The sequence below is a fragment of the Electrona antarctica genome, assembly GCF_951216825.1.
Source record: "Electrona antarctica genome assembly, chromosome: 14".
Taxonomy (NCBI): Eukaryota; Metazoa; Chordata; class Actinopteri; order Myctophiformes; family Myctophidae; genus Electrona; species Electrona antarctica.
The window spans coordinates 17,106,771-17,129,270 of NC_136795.1; the positions used below are offsets into that span (position 1 = coordinate 17,106,771).

At 46.6% G+C, this 22,500-nt stretch overlaps 1 protein-coding gene across 1 annotated transcript in view; it reads left to right on the forward strand.

The window, feature by feature from the left end:
• Window positions 1–22,500, forward strand: part of LOC306936104 (voltage-dependent T-type calcium channel subunit alpha-1I-like) — a 363,333-nt gene that overhangs the window by 300,669 nt on the left and 40,164 nt on the right. Inside the window, exons 24-32 of the mRNA XM_079519541.1 lie at window positions 5,707–5,830; window positions 6,516–6,584; window positions 9,354–9,532; window positions 10,483–10,609; window positions 11,083–11,208; window positions 12,285–12,374; window positions 13,321–13,513; window positions 18,641–18,792; window positions 19,788–19,897. Of these exons, the coding sequence (XP_079375667.1) occupies window positions 5,707–5,830; window positions 6,516–6,584; window positions 9,354–9,532; window positions 10,483–10,609; window positions 11,083–11,208; window positions 12,285–12,374; window positions 13,321–13,513; window positions 18,641–18,792; window positions 19,788–19,897 (1,170 nt within the window). The remainder of the gene's footprint in view (window positions 1–5,706; window positions 5,831–6,515; window positions 6,585–9,353; window positions 9,533–10,482; window positions 10,610–11,082; window positions 11,209–12,284; window positions 12,375–13,320; window positions 13,514–18,640; window positions 18,793–19,787; window positions 19,898–22,500) is intronic.

The window sequence follows — 22,500 nt, forward strand, 5'->3', positions numbered from 1 at the left end:
CTGTCTCTGACTCTACTCCCTCTCCTCTCCTGTCTCTGACTCTACTCCCTCTCCTCTCCTCTCCTGTCTCTAACTCTACTCCCTCTCCTCTCCTGTCTCTAACTCTACTCCCTCTCCTCTCCTGTCTCTGACTCTACTCCCTCTCCTCTCCTCTCCTGTCTCTAACTCTACTCCCTCTCCTCTCCTGTCTCTGACTCTACTCCCTCTCCTCTCCTCTCCTGTCTCTAACTCTACTCCCTCTCCTCTCCTGTCTCTAACTCTACTCCCTCTCCTCTCCTGTCTCTAACTCTACTCCCTCTCCTCTCCTGTCTCTAACTCTACTCCCTCTCCTCTCCTGTCTCTGACTCTACTCCCTCTCCTCTCCTGTCTCTAACTCTACTCCCTCTCCTCACCTGTCTCTAACTCTACTCCCTCTCCTCTCCTGTCTCTGTCTCTAACTCTACTCCCTCTCCTCTCCTGTCTCTGACTCTACTCCCTCTCCTCTCCTCTCCTGTCTCTAACTCTACTCCCTCTCCTCTCCTGTCTCTGTCTCTGACTCTACTCCCTCTCCTCTCCTGTCTCTGACTCTACTCCCTCTCCTCTCCTGTCTCTGACTCTACTCCCTCTCCTCTCCTGTCTCTGACTCTACTCCCTCTCCTCTCCTGTCTCTGACTCTACTCCCTCTCCTCTCCTGTCTCTGACTCTACTCCCTCTCCTCTCCTGTCTCTAACTCTAATCCCTCTCCTGTCTCTGACTCTACTCCCTCTCCTCTCCTGTCTCTGACTCTACTCCCTCTCCTCTCCTGTCTCTGACTCTACTCCCTCTCCTCTCCTGTCTACTCCTTCTCCTCCCCTGTCTCTGACTCTACTCCCTCTCCTCTCCTGTCTCTAACTCTACTCCCTCTCTTCTCCTGTCTCTGACTCTACTCCCTCTCCTCTCCTGTCTACTCCTTCTCCTCTCCTGTCTCTGACTCTACTCCCTCTCCTCTCCTGTCTCTAACTCTACTCCCTCTCCTCTCCTGTCTCTGACTCTACTCCCTCTCCTCTCCTGTCTCTAACTCTACTCCCTCTCCTCTCCTGTCTCTGACTCTACTCCCTCTCCTCTCCTGTCTCTAACTCTAATCCCACTCCTGTCTCTGACTCTACTCCCTCTCCTATCCTGTCTCTGACTCTACTCCCTCTCTTCTCCTGTCTCTGACTCTACTCCCTCTCCTCTCCTGTCTCTGACTCTAATCCCTCTCCTGTCTCGGACTCTACTCCCTCTCCTCTCCTGTCTCTAACTCTAATCCCTCTCCTGTCTCTGACTCTACTCCCTCTCCTCTCCTGTCTCTGACTCTACTCCCTCTCCTCTCCTGTCTCTAACTCTAATCCCTCTCCTGTCTCTAACTCTACTCCCACTCCTCTCCTGTCTCTAACTCTAATCCCTCTCCTGTCTCTGACTCTACTCCCTCTCCTCTCCTGTCTCTAACTCTACTCCCTCTCCTCTCCTCTCCTGTCTCTGACTCTACTCCCTCTCCTCTCCTGTCTCTGACTCTACTCCCTCTCCTCTCCTGTCTCTAACTCTACTCCCTCTCATCTCCTGTCTCTGACTCTACTCCCTCTCCTCTCCTGTCTACTCCTTCTCCTCTCCTGTCTCTGACTCTACTCCCTCTCCTCTCCTGTCTCTAACTCTACTCCCTCTCTTCTCCTGTCTCTAACTCTACTCCCTCTCCTCTCCTGTCTCTGACTCTACTCCCTCTCCTCTCCTCTCCTGTCTCTAACTCTACTCCCTCTCCTCTCCTGTCTCTGTCTCTGACTCTACTCCCTCTCCTCTCCTGTCTCTGACTCTACTCCCTCTCCTCTCCTGTCTCTGACTCTACTCCCTCTCCTCTCCTGTCTCTAACTCTACTCCCTCTCCTCTCCTGTCTCTAACTCTACTCCCTCTCCTCTCCTGTCTCTGACTCTACTCCCTCTCCTCTCCTGTCTCTGACTCTACTCCCTCTCCTCTCCTGTCTCTAACTCTACTCCCTCTCCTCTCCTGTCTCTGACTCTACTCCCTCTCCTCTCCTGTCTCTGACTCTACTCCCTCTCCTCTCCTGTCTCTGACTCTACTCCCTCTCCTCTCCTGTCTCTGACTCTACTCCCTCTCATCTCCTGTCTCTGACTCTACTCCCTCTCCTCTCCTGTCTCTGACTCTACTCCCTCTCCTCTCCTGTCTCTGACTCTACTCCCTCTCCTCTCCTCTCCTGTCTCTAACTCTACTCCCTCTCCTCTCCTGTCTCTGACTCTACTCCCTCTCCTCTCCTGTCTCTAACTCTACTCCCTCTCCTCTCCTGTCTCTAACTCTACTCCCTCTCCTCTCCTGTCTCTGACTCTACTCCCTCTCCTGTCTCTAACTCTACTCCCTCTCCTCTCCTGTCTCTGACTCTACTCCCTCTCCTCTCCTGTCTCTGACTCTACTCCCTCTCCTCTCCTGTCTCTGACTCTACTCCCTCTCCTCTCCTGTCTCTAACTCTACTCCCTCTCCTCTCCTGTCTCTGACTACTCCCTCTCCTCTCCTGTCTACTCCTTCTCCTCTCCTGTCTCTGACTCTACTCCCTCTCCTCTCCTGTCTCTAACTCTACTCCCTCTCTTCTCCTGTCTCTGACTCTACTCCCTCTCCTCTCCTCTCCTGTCTCTAACTCTACTCCCTCTCCTCTCCTGTCTCTAACTCTAATCCCTCTCCTGTCTCTGACTCTACTCCCTCTCCTCTCCTGTCTCTAACTCTACTCCCTCTCCTCTCCTCTCCTGTCTCTAACTCTACTCCCTCTCCTCTCCTGTCTCTGACTCTACTCCCTCTCCTCTCCTGTCTCTAACTCTACTCCCTCTCATCTCCTGTCTCTGACTCTACTCCCTCTCCTCTCCTGTCTACTCCTTCTCCTCTCCTGTCTCTGACTCTACTCCCTCTCCTCTCCTGTCTCTAACTCTACTCCCTCTCTTCTCCTCTCCTGTCTCTGACTCTACTCCCTCTCCTCTCCTGTCTCTGACTCTACTCCCTCTCCTCTCCTGTCTCTAACTCTACTCCCTCTCATCTCCTGTCTCTGACTCTACTCCCTCTCCTCTCCTGTCTACTCCTTCTCCTCTCCTGTCTCTAACTCTACTCCCTCTCCTCTCCTCTCCTGTCTCTGACTCTACTCCCTCTCCTCTCCTCTCCTGTCTCTAACTCTACTCCCTCTCCTCTCCTGTCTCTGTCTCTGACTCTACTCCCTCTCCTCTCCTGTCTCTGACTCTACTCCCTCTCCTCTCCTGTCTCTGACTCTACTCCCTCTCCTCTCCTGTCTCTAACTCTACTCCCTCTCCTCTCCTGTCTCTAACTCTACTCCCTCTCCTCTCCTGTCTCTGACTCTACTCCCTCTCCTCTCCTGTCTCTGACTCTACTCCCTCTCCTCTCCTGTCTCTAACTCTACTCCCTCTCCTCTCCTGTCTCTGACTCTACTCCCTCTCCTCTCCTGTCTCTGACTCTACTCCCTCTCCTCTCCTGTCTCTGACTCTACTCCCTCTCCTCTCCTGTCTCTGACTCTACTCCCTCTCCTCTCCTGTCTCTGACTCTACTCCCTCTCCTCTCCTGTCTCTGACTGACTGACTCTACTCCCTCTCCTGTCTCTAACTCTACTCCCTCTCCTCTCCTGTCTCTAACTCTACTCCCTCTCCTCTCCTGTCTCTGACTCTACTCCCTCTCCTCTCCTGTCTCTAACTCTACTCCCTCTCCTCTCCTGTCTCTAACTCTACTCCCTCTCCTCTCCTGTCTCTGACTCTACTCCCTCTCCTGTCTCTAACTCTACTCCCTCTCCTCTCCTGTCTCTGACTCTACTCCCTCTCCTCTCCTGTCTCTGACTCTACTCCCTCTCCTCTCCTGTCTCTGACTCTACTCCCTCTCCTCTCCTGTCTCTGACTCTACTCCCTCTCCTCTCCTGTCTCTAACTCTACTCCCTCTCCTCTCCTGTCTCTGACTCTACTCCCTCTCCTCTCCTGTCTCTGACTCTACTCCCTCTCCTCTCCTGTCTCTGACTCTACTCCCTCTCCTCTCCTGTCTCTAACTCTACTCCCTCTCCTCTCCTGTCTCTGACTCTACTCCCTCCCCTCTCCTGTCTCTAACTCTAATCCCTCTCCTGTCTCTGACTCTACTCCCTCTCCTCTCCTGTCTCTAACTCTAATCCCTCTCCTGTCTCTGACTCTACTCCCTCTCCTCTCCTGTCTCTAACTCTAATCCCTCTCCTGTCTCTGACTCTACTCCCTCTCCTCTCCTGTCTCTAACTCTACTCCCTCTCCTCTCCTCTCCTGTCTCTGACTCTACTCCCTCTCCTCTCCTGTCTCTGACTCTACTCCCTCTCCTCTCCTGTCTCTAACTCTACTCCCTCTCATCTCCTGTCTCTGACTCTACTCCCTCTCCTCTCCTGTCTCTGACTCTACTCCCTCTCCTCTCCTGTCTCTAACTCTACTCCCTCTCATCTCCTGTCTCTGACTCTACTCCCTCTCCTCTCCTGTCTACTCCTTCTCCTCTCCTGTCTCTGACTCTACTCCCTCTCCTCTCCTGTCTCTAACTCTACTCCCTCTCCTCTCCTGTCTCTAACTCTACTCCCTATCCTCTCCTGTCTCTGACTCTACTCCCTCTCCTCTCCTGTCTCTAACTCTACTCCCTCTCCTCTCCGGTCTCTGACTCTACTCCCTCTCCTCTCCTGTCTCTAACTCTACTCCCTCTCCTCTCCTGTCTCTAACTCTACTCCCTCTCCTCTCCTGTCTCTGACTCTACTCCCTCTCCTGTCTCTAACTCTACTCCCTCTCCTCTCCTGTCTCTAACTCTACTCCCTCTCCTCTCCTGTCTCTGACTCTACTCCCTCTCCTCTCCTGTCTCTGACTCTACTCCCTCTCCTCTCCTGTCTCTGACTCTACTCCCTCTCCTCTCCTGTCTCTAACTCTACTCCCTCTCCTCTCCTGTCTCTGACTCTACTCCCTCTCCTCTCCTGTCTACTCCCTCTCCTCTCCTGTCTCTAACTCTACTCCCTCTCTTCTCCTGTCTCTGACTCTACTCCCTCTCTTCTCCTGTCTCTAACTCTACTCCCTCTCTTCTCCTGTCTCTGACTCTACTCCCTCTCCTCTCCTGTCTCTAACTCTACTCCCTCTCCTCTCCTGTCTCTGACTCTACTCCCTCTCCTCTCCTGTCTCTAACTCTAATCCCTCTCCTGTCTCTGACTCTACTCCCTCTCCTCTCCTGTCTCTAACTCTAATCCCTCTCCTGTCTCTGACTCTACTCCCTCTCCTCTCCTGTCTCTAACTCTAATCCCTCTCCTGTCTCTGACTCTACTCCCTCTCCTCTCCTGTCTCTAACTCTACTCCCTCTCCTCTCCTCTCCTGTCTCTGACTCTACTCCCTCTCCTCTCCTGTCTCTGACTCTACTCCCTCTCCTCTCCTGTCTCTAACTCTACTCCCTCTCCTCTCCTTTCTCTAACTCTACTCCCTCTCCTCTCCTGTCTCTGACTCTACTCCCTCTCCTCTCCTGTCTCTAACTCTACTCCCTCTCCTGTCTCTGTCTCTGACTCTACTCCCTCTCCTCTCCTGTCTCTAACTCTACTCCCTCTCCTCTCCTGTCTCTGACTCTACTCCCTCTCCTCTCCTGTCTCTAACTCTACTCCCTCTCCTCTCCTGTCTCTGACTCTACTCCCTCTCCTCTCCTGTCTCTAACTCTACTCCCTCTCCTCTGTCCCTCCATCAGGTTCAGACGGATATGTCAGTCCATCATAGCTCATAAGCTGTTTGACTACGTGGTGTTGGCGTTCATCTTCTCCAACTGCATCACGGTGGCTCTGGAGAGACCCAAGATCATGCAGGGCAGCTTGGTAAGCTTGTGTGAATGAGGCCTCAGGCCTCATTCACACGTACCAAACACCAATCAAGCAATGTTTGGTCGTTTTTTTTGTTTTTTTGGGCCACCACAATGCTTTTCCAATGGGAGTCACATGGTTTAATCAAACATTTGTGTTTGATTGCTGATTGCTGATTGCTCCCCCCTCATCAAACAAAAATGTTTGGTCAAACCATGTGACTCCCATTGAAAATGAATTGGAGCAGCAATCAAACAGCAATCAGACATGATCATGGCAGTGAACTATACAATTAATCAATTGGCGGTGGTCAATTTGCTGAGCTCAAGGATACAAAACGAGACTTTTTCTTTGCTTTTACTGCACCTCACCATAGTCATATTTATTGGGAATAATGGTATATTATTCTCAGGTATAATGTCAGCCAAGTGAAGCTCTAGTTCAGCTGCTATGTTGGTGACTGATGTCATCCATCGTACAAGACTCTGGAGAGCTTTGTAAAGGCCATATTCTTTTATGACTCTCATTCATACCGACGTGTACAGAGAGATCAAGTTAAAACAATGGTGGAGTTGTCTTTTAATTTGATGAAAGTATCTACTATGGTTCTTGGTGCTGGCATTTGTCAGAATGATGAATTGATTAAATGAAATTGTACTGTACACTTTCCCTAACCTTATCTCTCTGTCTCTCTCTGCAGGAAAGGGTTTTCCTCACCATCTCCAATTACATCTTCACTGCCATCTTCGTCACGGAGATGACTCTCAAGGTATTGTTTCTCTGTTCTCTCTCTCTCTCTCTCTCTCTCTCTCTCTCTCTCAAAATAGTCCAAAGGCCCTATTTTCGTCAGTGCTAAACCCCTTATCCCTATAAACTTTTTTGCCTTTTTTACTATTTTGAAATACATTTTTGAAATGTTCAAATAGCCGTTCTACAAGCTCACAACGTGTTGATGTAGATCGGCTAGTTGAACAATTTCAATATGTTTTTCCAAAATAGAAGTTTAGGGATAAGGGGTTTACCACTGATGAAAATTGGGCCCCAAGTGTAGTTGTAACACAGGTCTGTTTGACTAAGAATAGTGTTTAAGTGGTCATGCACTATACTACTTCTAGCTAAATCCTCTCTGTGCCTTTGAGGCCTATAAATTGAGGTCTGTAATTAATAAGCAATCTCTCCAGGACATGGACCATCTCCAACTGAACCCTCCACCATCTCTCTCTCTCTCTCTCTCTCTCTCTCTCTCTCTCTCTCTCTCTCTCTCTCTCTCTCTCTCTCTCTATCATAATCCCCCCATTGCCTGTGTTGTGTATATTCTATGTGCGTAATGCGTCGGAGCAAGTGTGGTCCTCAGCCCATCGGTGCTTAACATGCACCGCTCCTTCTTGGCAATCCACTGTCTGTACATTCAAAGGCGAGCAATTAAGGCCTGTAATTAATTATAGTTAATCTCTCCAGGACACGGGCCATCTCCAACCAACCAACCAACCAACCAACCCCCCCTCCCTTCCTCCCTCCCTCTGTCTCTCTGCCTTGCATTCACTCTCCTCCTCCAACCTCCCTGTATTCTTCTTTTTCTTTGTCTTCTTCTTCTCTATCTCTCTCTCTGTCTCTCTGTCTCATCATATGCCTCCATCGCTGCCTGGGTATTTTCTTCCTGCGGAAGGCGTTGATGGCACAAGTGTGCTATCAATTATGTACAGACCCCCCCCCCCCCCCCCCAATTAATTATTAACCGATCGCGACAGCCCAGGAGCCACAGACGTGCCGGCCCCCTTACCGAGCACTACTAGACCACCCCAGTGTCTGTATCCATCTGTGGCAGAGGTGCGTGCGTGCGTGCGTGTGTGCGTGCGTGCGTGCGTGCGTGCGTGCGTGCATGCGTGCGTGCGCGTCGCAGTGTACATACCTGCAGAGCAGCAGGGGCACTAGCATAATGGTATACACAGCACTTGTATTTCCTCCCACATGCTGTCGACGTAACATGAGAGAGATGAGACACATTAAGCACAGAGTGGAGCTTTGGTTTAACCCTGTCGGCTTGGATCAATGGACCCAATGGAGTACTGTAGGCTACTTTAAGTTCCTTTTTATCTGTGTCACAATAAAAAAAATAAAAAATCAAGGTTTATTTCTTACGTAAATGTTTTTTATATTAATGCTATTAATGTTATCGATAAAAATCTGTTCTTGTTCTCTTGCAATATCCTCACGGACTCACTTCATTGAGACGTTATGGACTCAACGTTTATTTGAGCTTCTTTTTTCAAATGTTTATTTCCTAACCAAGGGATTAACAATGGGTCATGTTGAGACATAAACCAAATCTCTCTTACATTACATCCCTTACACTCACGTGTGTGTGTGTGTGTGTGTGTGTGTGTGTGTGTGTGTGTGTGTGTGTGTGTGTGTGTGTGTGTGTGTGTGTGTGTGTGTGTGCGTGTGCGTGCGCGTGTGTGTGTGTGTGCATTTCACCATGTGTCACATATCTTGTTAGTGTCAGGAGTTGCCAGCAGACTGTCTGTTGTGGCCCTTAGTTGCTGACAACTCTTTTCTGAATCCTTCTCTCTTTCTCTCCATTTGACTTTCTCTCTCTCTCTCTCTCTCTCTCTCTCTCTCTCTCTCTCTCTCTCTCTCTCTCTCTCTCTCTTTCTCTGTCTGTCTGTCTGTCTGTCTGTCTCTGTCTCTGTCTCTGTCTCTGTCTCTGTCTCTGTCTCTGTCTCTGTCTCTGTCTCTCTGTCTCTCAAAGTGTGTGTGTGTGTGTGTGTGTGTGTGTGTGTGTGTGTGTGTGTGTGTGTGTGTGTGTGTGTGTGTGTGTGTGTGTGTGTGTGTGTGTGTGTGTGTGTGTGTGTGTGTGTGTGTGTGTGTGTGTGTGTGTGTGTGTGTGTGTGTGTTCTCCATGCTTTTGTCCTTCCATATCACTTTATGTCCATGTGTCTGTGTGTGATTCATATCAGTGCTGTACACCGAAGACACCTTGGGTATGTAATGTACGTGGGCCTGCAGGCGTACCTGTCTAACCCTGTCTGTCTGTCTCTCTGCAGGTGGTGTCCATGGGTATGTACGTGGGCCCGCAGGCGTACCTGTCTAACCCTGTCTGTCTGTCTCTCTGCAGGTGGTGTCCATGGGTATGTACGTGGGCCCGCAGGCGGTGTCTAACCCTGTCTGTCTGTCTCTCTGCAGGTGTACCTGTCTAACCCTGTCTGTCTGTCTCTCTGCAGGTGTACCTGTCTAACCCTGTCTGTCTGTCTCTCTGCAGGTGGTGGCCATGGGTATGTATGTGGGCCCGCAGGCGTACCTGTCTAACCCTGTCTGTCTGTCTCTCTGCAGGTGGTGTCCATGGGTATGTACGTGGGCCCGCAGGCGGTGTCTAACCCTGTCTTGTCTGTCTCTCTGCAGGTGGTGGCCATGGGTATGTACGTGGGCCCGCAGGCGGTGTCTAACCCTGTCTGTCTGTCTCTCTGCAGGTGGTGGCCATGGGTATGTACGTGGGCCCGCAGGCGTACCTGTCTAACCCTGTCTGTCTGTCTCTCTGCAGGTGGTGGCCATGGGTATGTACGTGGGCCCGCAGGCGTACCTGCGGAGCAGCTGGAACGTTCTGGACGGCTTCCTGGTGTTCGTGTCGCTGATCGACATCGTGGTGTCCATTGCGGGCGGAGCCAAGATCCTGGGAGTGCTCCGAGTGCTGAGGCTTCTCAGAACACTGCGCCCCCTCAGGTATGGAGCATTTATCTATTTTTGTATTTTTATTATTTTTTACACAACAGTGAGTGCGTCGTGAGGATATTGTAAGTGTCGTCTTGTTATGCCGCTGTTCCGGGTGTCCTATCATCCGGAAGTCCTAGATTAACTCACAAGGTTGCATAAGAGCACCCGCACCCTCTATAGTAAACAGTGGAAACACCAAATTATGTACAGTAGTATACGGTCTGTGCGTTGGATTGAAAGGACATAGTAGCTGATAGTCTGGTCTGATCGGAACTGCGAACACTTTCAAATCATTGCTATGGAGAGTTTTGCTGTGTCAAGGGAGGCTTTGTCAGAGAAAAGCATGGCCATGTTGTAAAATTACCTTGTGTCGCACTGCAAGCTTGGGTATATTGAAACATTTTTTACAAATCTTGAAAGTGTGTGTGTTCTTTTTTGAGTGGTGTAAACCACTCCTACAACTGGCTTTTGTGTGCATAAAAAAATGACCATGGTTGCTATGTTCAAAATAATTTCTGACGTAATTAAATCACACCCGGGTGAACTGGATGACCGTAGCAACCGTGGTCATTTTCTCTGCACAGAAAAGGCCAGTTGTGAAATCACATCCGGGTGTGATTTCATTACGTCAGATCAGAGCTGATCAGGCTACATAATACCTTACCTTATTTCATTACATTAGACATTACGTCAGACCACAGCTGATCATGCTATATAAAACCTTACACCACTCAGTTCACACGGGTGTGATTTTTTTTAACACAAATCTTCAGTTCTGGGTGTCCCTGGCACAAAACCTTTTCATTGACGTTGATGAATCCCCCCTCCCTCCACACACATACAGGGTGATCAGCAGGGCTCCAGGCCTGAAGCTGGTGGTGGAGACCCTCATCACCTCTCTGAAGCCCATAGGAAACATTGTGCTCATCTGCTGTGCTTTCTTCATCATCTTCACACAGGGTGATCAGCAGGGCTCCAGGCCTGAAGCTGGTGGTGGAGACCCTCATCACCTCTCTGAAACCCATAGGAAACATTGTGCTCATCTGCTGTGCTTTCTTCATCATCTTCGGCATCCTGGGGGTGCAGGTACAGTAGTAGGAACCCTGCAGACTGCATGTACAGTGTGTCTGAAGTCTCTCTCTCTCTCTCTCTCTCTCTCTCTCTCTCTCTCTCTCTCTCTCTCTCTCTCTCTCTCTCTCTCTCTCTCTCTCTCTCTCTCTCTCTCTCTCTCTCTCTCTCTCCTGTCATCTAATTTCATTACTATTATTTTTAAAACTTGTTATATGCACTGTTTTATTGGTTTGATTCTTATAATTGTTTTTTCTAATAAAGTTGTCCTTTTTCTTCTTCCCCCCCCCCTGGCCCCAACACGTAAAGCGTCTTTGAGTGTCATGAAAAGCGCTATATAAATCCCAAATATTATTATTATTATTATTACATTACCTTGGTGGGGTGTACTGTACTGTACTGTAAATAGCCTCTTTGGCTGATTTCAACTAACAACATCAAATTGTGTCCTGTTGTCCTGTTTGTTGTTTTGCTTGTCTTCCTGCTGTCAGCTGTTCAAAGGCAAATTCTTCTACTGCAATGGCCTGGACGTGAAGAACGTCACCAACAAGTCTGACTGCCTGCTATCCAACCACAAGTGGGTCCACCACAAGTACAACTTTGACAATCTGGGACAGGTCAGTGATGACTCAGGAAGCCTTAAATGATATTTCTTTCCTTTTTTGAGGGAAAGTTTACGTCATATTGTCCCTCATTACGTCATATTGACTCTTTATTCTTAATGGCATTTAATGTTTGTCTTGGCACCGTTTGTTTTACATCACCATTACATCAGCTAATCAACATGAGTTAGACTTTAATATATTAGAGCCCCTCACTTCACACGGGTGCGATTTTTTTAAATCAATCTGGGCACACATTTCCATGTTGTTTCTACCATGTCGATCTGTTATGTGATTACTTAATTTCTTAACCATTTCTCTTCTCTATGCAGCTGTTGCATACACAATGCTATCATAGGGGCCCTAACAGAACCAGATAGAGTATTTAAAATAAGCTCTTTCGACTCAAAATCACTGACGCGTAGCATTTAAACATTGTGACCCTCAGCAAATACTGTATTCCACAGCTGCACATTTTACAGGACAGCTAAAAAAACATTTCAGTCAAGATGAATGAGTTAAACACAGATGCACTTGTTTAAACGTTGATTTTGAATCTTCCCTTGTCACTTGTCGGCAGAAATGATACGTATATAGCTTGCAGAGTTAGTTCAGTCAGATATACTCGAGGGGTTTCATGCTGTGCTCAAGGGCGCATTCATATACTCAAGGGGTTAATATGCTGTATTACTATGTGGGTGTATTCAGTGTGTGCAAGACCCACATGTCATTCGCTGATGTGGCAGTCAGCTGACCAATTGGGCGGGCTACTTAAGCTCCCTAGACTGCATGCTCCTTCCTTCTGCTTATGGTTCCTGGTTGTTGTTGTTATGTTATTTATGTTCCCCATGGGGGGTTGTATTCTCATTCTACAATAAATATTGTTTAAATCTATTCGTGAGTTATCTGACTGAACTTACATTTACATGACAGAAGGTATATTAATCTCGAATTTGTGCGTACATGTTATAGGTTTAGGTATATAAAAATTATATATAGGCTTAAAATCAGCAAACCTAGTCTTTAACAGCTGCACATACAGAATCATATAATATGAATAATAGTGAGTTGTTCTCCCTCTCTGTACCCAGGCTCTCATGTCACTGTTTGTGCTGGCCTCTAAGGACGGTTGGGTCAACATCATGTACCATGGGCTGGACGCTGTAGCGGTGGACCAACAGGTAACACATTAAATACAAGTTTTACAATATGCTAGATCTGAATTCATTATAGACTCATATTTAAATGGTGAGTTCATCTAAAGTGGCAGACACGTACTGTACGCATATATGAATATTGTATGGGTAGAAATGTCACAGGTAAATGTAAATGTCACATGAGGTGCTAGAGTGTAACGCAAAAGGGCACATATGACATACTGTACTGTAAAGAATGATTATAGGATAGGGACTGTATTCATATGTGGGAAAAGAAGATAAATGCATCTAGGAACATTATATGTGTAGACGGCGACAGCACTCTTCCCTACATATAGGCCTACTGGGCTCTTAATTGGTACAGTTATGACTCTGTGTGTCCAGACAGCAATTAAATGCCAAAATTCATCATGTAGACATATAGACACTGGCTGTACCGCTTAACCTACCCCATATATCCGTTTTTATTTGTTTTATTCTACGTGTAAGTTCCCTGTACATTGCTTCCACTGAAGCAGCTGTTCTGGCGAATTGACTGCAGAGTCTGGCTGCTTTGTGCGGAGCCCCACCGACAGCTATAGGTGACTGGATAGTGCGACGTCAACCTCGACGTCACTGGTTCGATTTCTGCTTCATGGAGACCTGTGTTGCATGTCTCTCCCTCCTCCTTTCTGTCCTTCCTTTGCCTCTGATATAAACATGCATATGTAGCCTATATCACTCGCCTATAGGGTGTATATTTCTACAGTATCTTAAGTATAAAAAAATGCGCAAAAAAGAAAAGAACAACAACTGTACGTGTGATTATCATAACAAGCAGGTTGGATAGCAATGGCTAAAATACCCAAACCTCTCTGTTGTTCTCTCACCCCCCTCCCCCCTTCTCTCTTCCCTCCCCTCATTCATTCCCTCTTGTTGTTACGTTCTCCTGCTGCTCTCTCCACCCCCCCCCCCCCCCCCCCCCCTACAGCCGGTGACCAACAACGACCCGTGGATGCTGCTGTACTTCATCTCCTTCCTGCTCATCGTGAGCTTCTTCGTGCTCAACATGTTTGTGGGCGTGGTGGTGGAGAACTTCCACAAGTGCCGGCAGAACCAGGAGGTGGAGGAGGCCAAGCGGCGCGAGGAGAAGCGCCAGCGGCGCATGGAGAAGAAGAGAAGGAGTAAGAGGGAGGGAGGGGGACACGAGGGTGGAGCACACACCCATGCATGCGCAAACGCACGCACGCACATATTGTTACTGTCAGGCAGAAACCTAACCTTTTATCTCCAACTTAATCTTTTAATGTGTTTTTCTTTTCCCAAATGAATGCCATACGTTGCCGTGTGTCACGCAAAACTGCCGTGTGTCACGCACGCACGCACGCACACACACACACACACACACACACACACACACACACACACACACACACACTGCGCACACACTCATACATTTCATGCAGTTGCTGTCACATACTTTTTGATTTAGAGCTTGCCTCGTTAAAAAGAGACAATCTTTTGGCAAACGACGCATAATTGGAGGGGAAGTGGAGTGGGAAGGTCAAGGAGGGCAGTGGAGGAGCTGATGATGGAGATCAGAGAACAGAACAGGTGCAAAGAATGATGGATATAGAAGAGAGGGGAGATAAATGACAGGCATTAACTTTAATCTGTCTGTCCTTGTCTGGACACAATTTCATTCCTGAGTTTGCCCCCGGGGATCAATAACGCTTTATCTTATTTCATTCCGACAGGATCAAACAGAGTTAATTCAAAAAGAGAGCTTTTTTTTTCTTCGAAAATAAGACCCGTATATTAAAAGCTGCAATACAGAACTTATTTGATTGAATAACATAATTTAAACTAATGTATGATGGCGTTTGTTATACAATACGACTAGCTCATCTGCAGTGGATGGAAGGAGTCTCTTTGGCATTGAGAATTGTTGACCCTAGTGCCGGATAGGATACCTACTAGTTGACAAGTAGCCCTGCCTAAAGCTCGTACATAGAAGTATCTCCCCTGGCCAAGCCGGGATTCCATTGGATGAGCGGTTGAAATTTGGTCTCCTGGGTTTGAATCCCAGGTAGGCCATGCAACTTTCCTAGAAACCTCTTATCTCCATTTTGTGTAAATGAATGCCCTACTTGATCATACTACAGTGTCACTCAAAAGTAGCAGATCGACAAGCAGTCAAAAGTATTAACCTTGTCAATCTGCTACTTTTGATATTTTGAATAGTCCTTCTGTGCAGCACTGTATGTGTCATTCGTTTCAAATAAAAGTACAGAATGACAAGAATGACTCGAGAAATAGAACAGATGGCAAAGGTGGAACAAAAACAGGTTTCCGAAAAGTGAGGCGAACAGAGACAGAGACAGATGGGGAGACAGACAACTCATGTAAGTGGCAGTCATATGGAAACAGACCAGAGCAGAGCACAGTAACAAGTAAGACGCGTAAACGCGGGAAGCGAACGAAGCTGTTGTGGCAGTCTGACACACACACACACACACACACACACACACACACACACACACACACACACACACACACACACACACACCAGCTTCTATAGTTAGTGCTCACTTCGTTCGCAATGAGTATAGACAGACCAGACACGAATGGGCATGCAGGCGTAGCGACAAACCAAATAACTTAACCTAACACAGGCAGTTGTGAGACTCATGAAGACACAAATGGACAGGAGAGGACATGCAGACAGCTTTTGATTGATTGATTTATTAACAGTTTGCAGAATTACAGTACACATTTCAAGTACAACTCAATACAAAACTAAAGAGTCAAAGACTGATAAACTAACAGGCAGACAGGGACATTCAATGAGACACAGAGACCAAGAGCAACAAATGGAAATGGTCCATTTGGCTTGGGGCTCTCCTCCACTCACCTTGGTAACGGTGTATAGCATAAGTTGCCTTATAAAGTTAATCCTCAAACAGTTTTTTCAAGGGCAGGCAATGAAACATCTGCCGTGGCAAAATGGCCTCCATGGCTCGCTCAAACGGTGCATAATCAAAGAAGAAAACATAACCTTCCTGCTGGGTTTGATGTGGTTGGATTATTCTGTCGGGTGCAAGCATGAAAATGCAGGCAATGTTCAAAGTGGAAAACCAAGTTTCCCACCTTGACAGAGTGCTGCGGGAGCACAGGAAACACACAAAACTGAAGAACTTGCAGGCAGGTTCAGCAGATTGCATACAAACAGGTTTACTTGCTATTCACAGGCTAACACAGGCTGGCAAAAACAGGGCAACAGAAACACACTAGAACATTATTTCAAAATAGAGGTACAGAATGACAAATCACGACAAGATGCCAGTTCTGGCAGAAAATAACGTGCACATCTAGAGGTAGAGTGTGCAGCACAGTTACACCTGTGAGCATTTTCTTCTGCCTACAAATGTTACTTTACACCAATAACCATAGAACTATATCCTGCTCCCTGTGGGAGGGGACATTGAAGCTTTTGAAGCTTCACCCAGCTGTTAGGACTCGGAGTTAAGTGGTCAGGGACACCTAGACAAGTAGACTGGTCGAGCCGAGGGTCGAACCGCCGATCGTGGTATTCCCAGACGGCCTCTTTCTCTAGTATCTCTACCCACTCAGCTACGGCCGTCAGAAGCTGATTGAACTGCCAGCTCTGCCTGCGTGGCCTTTAAACACCAACACACACCACGATCAAAGCTGCACTGTAGTCTAGTCGGATGACCGCGCTGGTGGGAAATAATTTCTTCTTATGTGCAATAGTTATACTGTACAATACAGAAGAAAGAACAAAGCACTGGAGCAACTCGAACAAATTGAAGCCTTTCTATTCAAGTACAGAAGATGGCAGAATTGTGATGCGAGTGGTGCACCTTCCTCAGGCCAGTTATGACCAGTGATGTGAGTGGTGCACCTTCCTCAGGACAGTTATGACCAGTGATGTGAGTGGTGCACCTTCCTCAGGACAGTTATGACCAGTGATGTGAGTGGTGCACCTTCCTCAGGCCAGTTATGACCAGTGATGTGAGTGGTGCACCTTCCTCAGGATGAATTGTGATGTGAGTGGTGCACCTTCCTCAGGACAGTTATGACCAGTGATGTGAGTGGTGCACCTTCCTCAGGCCAGTTATGACCAGTGATGTGAGTGGTGCACCTTCCTCAGGCCAGTTATGACCAGTGATGTGAGTGGTGCACCTTCCTCAGGACAGTTATGACCAGTGATGTGAGTGGTGCACCTTCCTCAGGATGAATTGTGATGTGAGTGGTGCACCTTCCTCAGGACAGTTATGACCAGTGATGTGAGTGGTGCACCTTCCTCAGGACAGTTATGACCAGTGATGTGAGAGGTGCACCTTCCTCAGGCCAGTTATGACCAGTGATGTGAGTGGTGCACCTTCCTCAGGCCAGTTATGACCAGTGATGTGAGTGGTGCACCTTCCTCAGGACAGTTATGACCAGTGATGTGAGTGGTGCACCTTCCTCAGGACAGTTATGACCAGTGATGTGAGTGGTGCACCTTCCTCAGGCCAGTTATGACCAGTGATGTGAGTGGTGCACCTTCCTCAGGATGAATTGTGATGTGAGTGGTGCACCTTCCTCAGGACAGTTATGACCAGTGATGTGAGTGGTGCACCTTCCTCAGGCCAGTTATGACCAGTGATGTGAGTGGTGCACCTTCCTCAGGATGAATTGTGATGTGAGTGGTGCACCTTCCTCAGGACAGTTATGACCAGTGATGTGAGTGGTGCACCTTCCTCAGGACAGTTATGACCAGTGATGTGAGTGGTGCACCTTCCTCAGGATGAATTGTGATGTGAGTGGTGCACCTTCCTCAGGACAGTTATGACCAGTGATGTGAGTGGTGCACCTTCCTCAGGCCAGTTATGACCAGTGATGTGAGTGGTGCACCTTCCTCAGGCCAGTTATGACCAGTGATGTGAGTGGTGCACCTTCCTCAGGACAGTTATGACCAGTGATGTGAGAGGTGCACCTTCCTCAGGCCAGTTATGACCAGTGATGTGAGTGGTGCACCTTCCTCAGGACAGTTATGACCAGTGATGTGAGTGGTGCACCTTCCTCAGGCCAGTTATGACCAGTGATGTGAGTGGTGCACCTTCCTCAGGACAGTTATGACCAGTGATGTGAGTGGTGCACCTTCCTCAGGCCAGTTATGACCAGTGATGTGAGTGGTGCACCTTCCTCAGGCCAGTTATGACCAGTGATGTGAGTGGTGCACCTTCCTCAGGCCAGTTATGACCAGTGATGTGAGAGGTGCACCTTCCTCAGGACAGTTATGACCTGATGGAGATGTACCACCACTGGTGGAAAGTAACTAAATACAGATGCAAGTACTGTAGTTTTTCTTTTCTTTTTTACTTTACTGGAGTATTTCCAGTTTCAGTACTTTTACTTCTACTCCACTATATATCAGAGGCAAATATTATACTTTTTACCCCACTACAATTATAATGAAAATGTTACTAGTTACTTTGTAGATTTTGATAATACAAACCATGCATTAACCCCTATAACTCTAAATACCTGTATATTTCGGCCGTTTGAAAATAGCCAATTGTGAGCTTGCGGATCTGCTATTTTCCAAAATATTTTTATACGAAAAAGTCCTTCTGCACACCTACAAAGGACAGGTGCGTCGGATAACAGGAAAACTGATAGGTAGAAAAAAGAGAATCCCGCACACTGTCTTCACTTAGGTTGTTTTTTATTGCAACGTTTCGGTCGTCAGACCTTCATCAGGCTTCATCAGGCATCTGATGAAGGTCTGACGACCGAAACGTTGCAATAAAAACCAACCTAAGTGAAGACAGTGTGCGGAATTCTCTTATTTCGGAACTGCAGTATTGGTACTTTTAATTAAGTACAAAATGTGAATACTTTTTCCACCACTGTGTACCACTGACATTGAAAAACAACATCTTTTGTACTTCAATACCTTCAATTAAAAACGCTTTCATGTGTTTGAGTTGCTCAGGCGCCTTTATTCTTTTTGCTGTAGGTGTCTATGGCTGATCATGCCATTTCACTTTGAAAGGACGATTAATTGTCAAACAAAACTATTTAAGTGGTTTTTTGACATTGTCTTTTAGGCTTTGCAAACAAAAATTGCACATGGGCAAGTATGACAGATAATTTAATTATTAAAAACATTTTTTTTAAAATAATGGATATCTGTTATATTGTTCTACATGTCTCATATCATCATGTCCAGCAGGCTTCTTGACTGTGTTTTCTGCTCCCTGTCACCACCCTGTCACCCTGTCACCCTGTCACCCTGCCAGAGGCCCAGAAGCTGCCCTACTTCGCCAACTACGGCACCGTGCGCCTGATGGTCCACACGCTGTGCACCAACCACTACCTGGACCTCACCATCACCTTCATCATCTGCATCAACGTCATCACCATGTCCCTGGAGCACTACGACCAGCCCCGTGTAAGCTCTCTCTGTGTGTGTGAAAAATAATAATAATTCAGTCAGATAAACTCACTAATAGATTGAACAAATATTTATTATAGAATGAGAATAGATATAAATACCCCGCCCAATTGGTCAGCTGATAGTACTGCAGCATATTTACCTCTCGAGTATACTTGACTGAACAAACTCCGCCAGCTACGTATCATTTACAGTGTGTTGCTCCATGTACACACAACAACTAATGAGACACAGAGGTACTGTATAGCTCCCGGATCGGAAATGTATAGTTCTATGATCATGGTCCTTGATATATCATATAATAAGCTCATCTTCCCGTCTCACTTCGCGCAGCATGTACCGTATACAATGCAACCACTGATGTGTTCGTAAAGGATGACTACCATACAATAATAAAATCGTGTTCATGTATATGGACCGTATAACAAACATCCTATGCATTGCAAGGGATGGCCAGGCAACTAAGTTACAAAATACACTGATGGGTCCTATTATTATTTGTAATTTGTAATGCAGTAACACAAAGTTGAGCTTGAGCTCAGAGAGCAAATGCATGAATTAGATTTGTTTTGTATCACAGATATAATAAAGCCTTGCTGAAGCACTAAAATCAGTCACTTTAATTAGTTTGTTCAAGACAACCATAATACATCATCACTACCAGATATGGTAATATGAAAATTATGAACATCCCAATTAAAGGTTTTTTAGTAATAATTGCATGACAAAATACAAAGAAGTATGCCCTGTCGACTGCCTCGACAGTGGTTGTTTGTAGGCCTATATATGTGTCCGTACACACATGCACGGTGCAAGCATATGCGTGTGCATCCAAGTGTGTAGTGGGAACTACAGTAGATTCTGCAATGTTTATTGTTTTGCCTCTAGATGCACAATTCTATTCTACAAATAATGGTAGTATTTCCAAACCGTTATGATTCTCTCTCTCTCTCTCTCTCTCTCTCTCTCTCTCTCTCTCTCTCTCTCTCTAGTCCCTTGATCTCGCCCTGAAGTACTGTAACTATTTCTTCACCTCCTGTTTTGTACTGGAGTCTATTCTCAAGCTCACCGCCTTTGGCTTCCGACGCTTCTTCAAAGAAAGGTACGGTGTGTCCCAAAGAAAGGTACGGTGTGTCCCAAAGAAAGGTACGGTGTGTCCCTGTCTCTGCCTCTCTGTCTCTCTCAGCCTCCCAGAATACTTAAACCGTATGTGTGTTTATTAGAAAATACATTATAGGGACATAAAACAAAACCTTTCCTATGGTGACATGAAAAACATTGGCAGGTGAAGATACTTACACCACGCGTTTCCTCAAACAAGAATCTACTACAGTATCCAGCCTAGAGGGCACACATGCACCTTTGCTGTAAACATCAGCATTCTGTCTCTGATGGTGTCAGTCTCGTCTTCTGCTTTGCTGTTATTTTTTAGTTTTTGTTTGTTTGTTTTCTGAAACCCTTCACATTGTTACCTACTGTGGGTGTAGCTGAGTGGGTATAGAGACTAGAGACTAGGCTGTTGGTGAATCATAAGGTCGCCGAGGGGCAACCAGCCCCTCGGCTCACCCACCAATCTGTGTCGAAATGTCCCTGAGCAAGACAATTTACCCCTTATAACTGCTCCTCAGGCACTGTATTAATAGAATTCATTATTCATTCCTAATTGTTAGAGTGGGTAAATGCAGACGACAAGTTCGATTACGCATAGGCGCAATGTACTTCTGTGAGTGTGGCACTGGTGCCCCAGAGGCAAAAACAAAGGAGAATGGGTTCCCAGTATGTCTCCTTTGGGACCACTGGTGCCTTCTTCCTCCTTAAAAAAATGTTTCTCCATCACAAAGATCAGAAAGAGGTTTCTGTCTCTCAGTTTTACTATAGCAGCCTGTAGCTCTTAACGTGCACCGCTTCACACTGCAAGGACTTTTTCCGTCAAGCTGGACGTGACTTTCAATCAGGCACTCCTTCTCCTTCTCCGCCATTACCATCCACTTCAATTCCACATTCTAAGAAAAATAAAATATAAGAATATAATTGCGAACGCAGTGAGCATTTACTATGAGACCCAGCAGATCATGTCTGTCTGTCTGTCTGTGTGTCTGTGTGTGTGTGTGTCACGCTGTAACACCACCCGCCCACCACCAGAGGGCGCAGCTGTATCACACACAAAAACACACACACATGCACGCACACACACACACACACACACACACGCACGCATGCACGCACGCACGCACGCACGCACGCACACACACACACAAAACTTAAAAAAAACTTAACTTAAAAAAAAAACTTAAAAAGGAAAAACTTTAAAAGGAAAAACTTGAAAAAAAACTTTTTTAACTTAAAAAAAAATCTTAAAAAACACAAAAAAAAGAACTTAAAAAAACCTTAAAAAAATACGTAATTTATTCTAATTGTTGTTTTTGCAATTTACGAGCTGCGTTCGCTTCCCGCGTTCGCGTGTCTTACTTGTTATACTGTGGGAGAGCTAAAAAGTCACACTGCTCTTATCGCATGATTTGGCATATTGGCTAGAAACAGGCACAGCAAGTTTCTCTATACTGTTATGGCCATGTTCCCTATAGACAAAGCCATGCAGGCTGCCTTGGGCACAATCATACTGTAGCTGCGGTGTTGACGTGTCGTATTACATACAGCTGGCCTACAGGGAACAGCTCCGTGGATTTGTCTATATATGTTGTCCCTGAAGCCGTTCTTCCCTCATGGAGATGTCATGAGCATCATTTGCCAGGATGTTCTCTCCTCTCCAAAGCTGCTGTGTTTGTACATGACATAACATTATATAAAACCTTTCATCAAATGATCATTAACAGTTATACATTTAAATGTGTTGACAAAATGTCAATTCCGACGATCTGTTGGTCCGACTGGCCCCATTATAACTAACCTTATCCCTGACCCTAACCTCACACTAACCTAACGCGGGGAATTATGAGATGTCAGGATTATGAGCGGACCCCTGACCCCTGACAGAGTGGCTGTGAGAAAAAAACCAATTAACAGCTATGGAAGATTTCTACTAATGACACCCTGTTGTAGAATGGTTATTATAATGGACAATGTTCCCCTCATAATTGATTGACCCTACTAGGTTAACGAATGTTCAGGATTGAATTAACCTTGATTAACACTTAATCTAACAAATCATCTTTTTTTAATTTAGATCATGATTGAGTTAATTCCATCTTGATATGAATCTGATCTTATGTCCTGGGTTCACTTCCCGCTGGGGACGCTGTTGGCGCTGGGTGCGTGTTCACTCCTCCACGTCATCAGTGCCCATACCCTAGGTGCGGTTGGCGAAATGGCCTTTCTGTGTGGAGTTTACATGTTCCCCCCTTGTCCCCTAGGGCAGGTAGTACCCTCACAAAAACATGCAGTAATCCTGGTCTCTAAAACTGCCTCCCCCTGGCCAGCCGGGGCACCTGATGGAGGTTAAAGGAACTGGTTGGAATAACGCGCCACGTCCAACCAGGGAAACTCCCCCCTGTCAGGTGAAAAGAAGTGGCTTGGACTCCTCTTGTATTGAAGGAAGCATGAGGCCAGTGTAGTGCCCAGGATTACATTAGACAATTAACACATGGGTGAACAAAATGTGTTACAAAAATCGTGGGATAAAAATTAAAGAAAGAAAAGAAGAAATCTGATCTTATAATGTTACTCCACGGTCATAATGAAAGATGG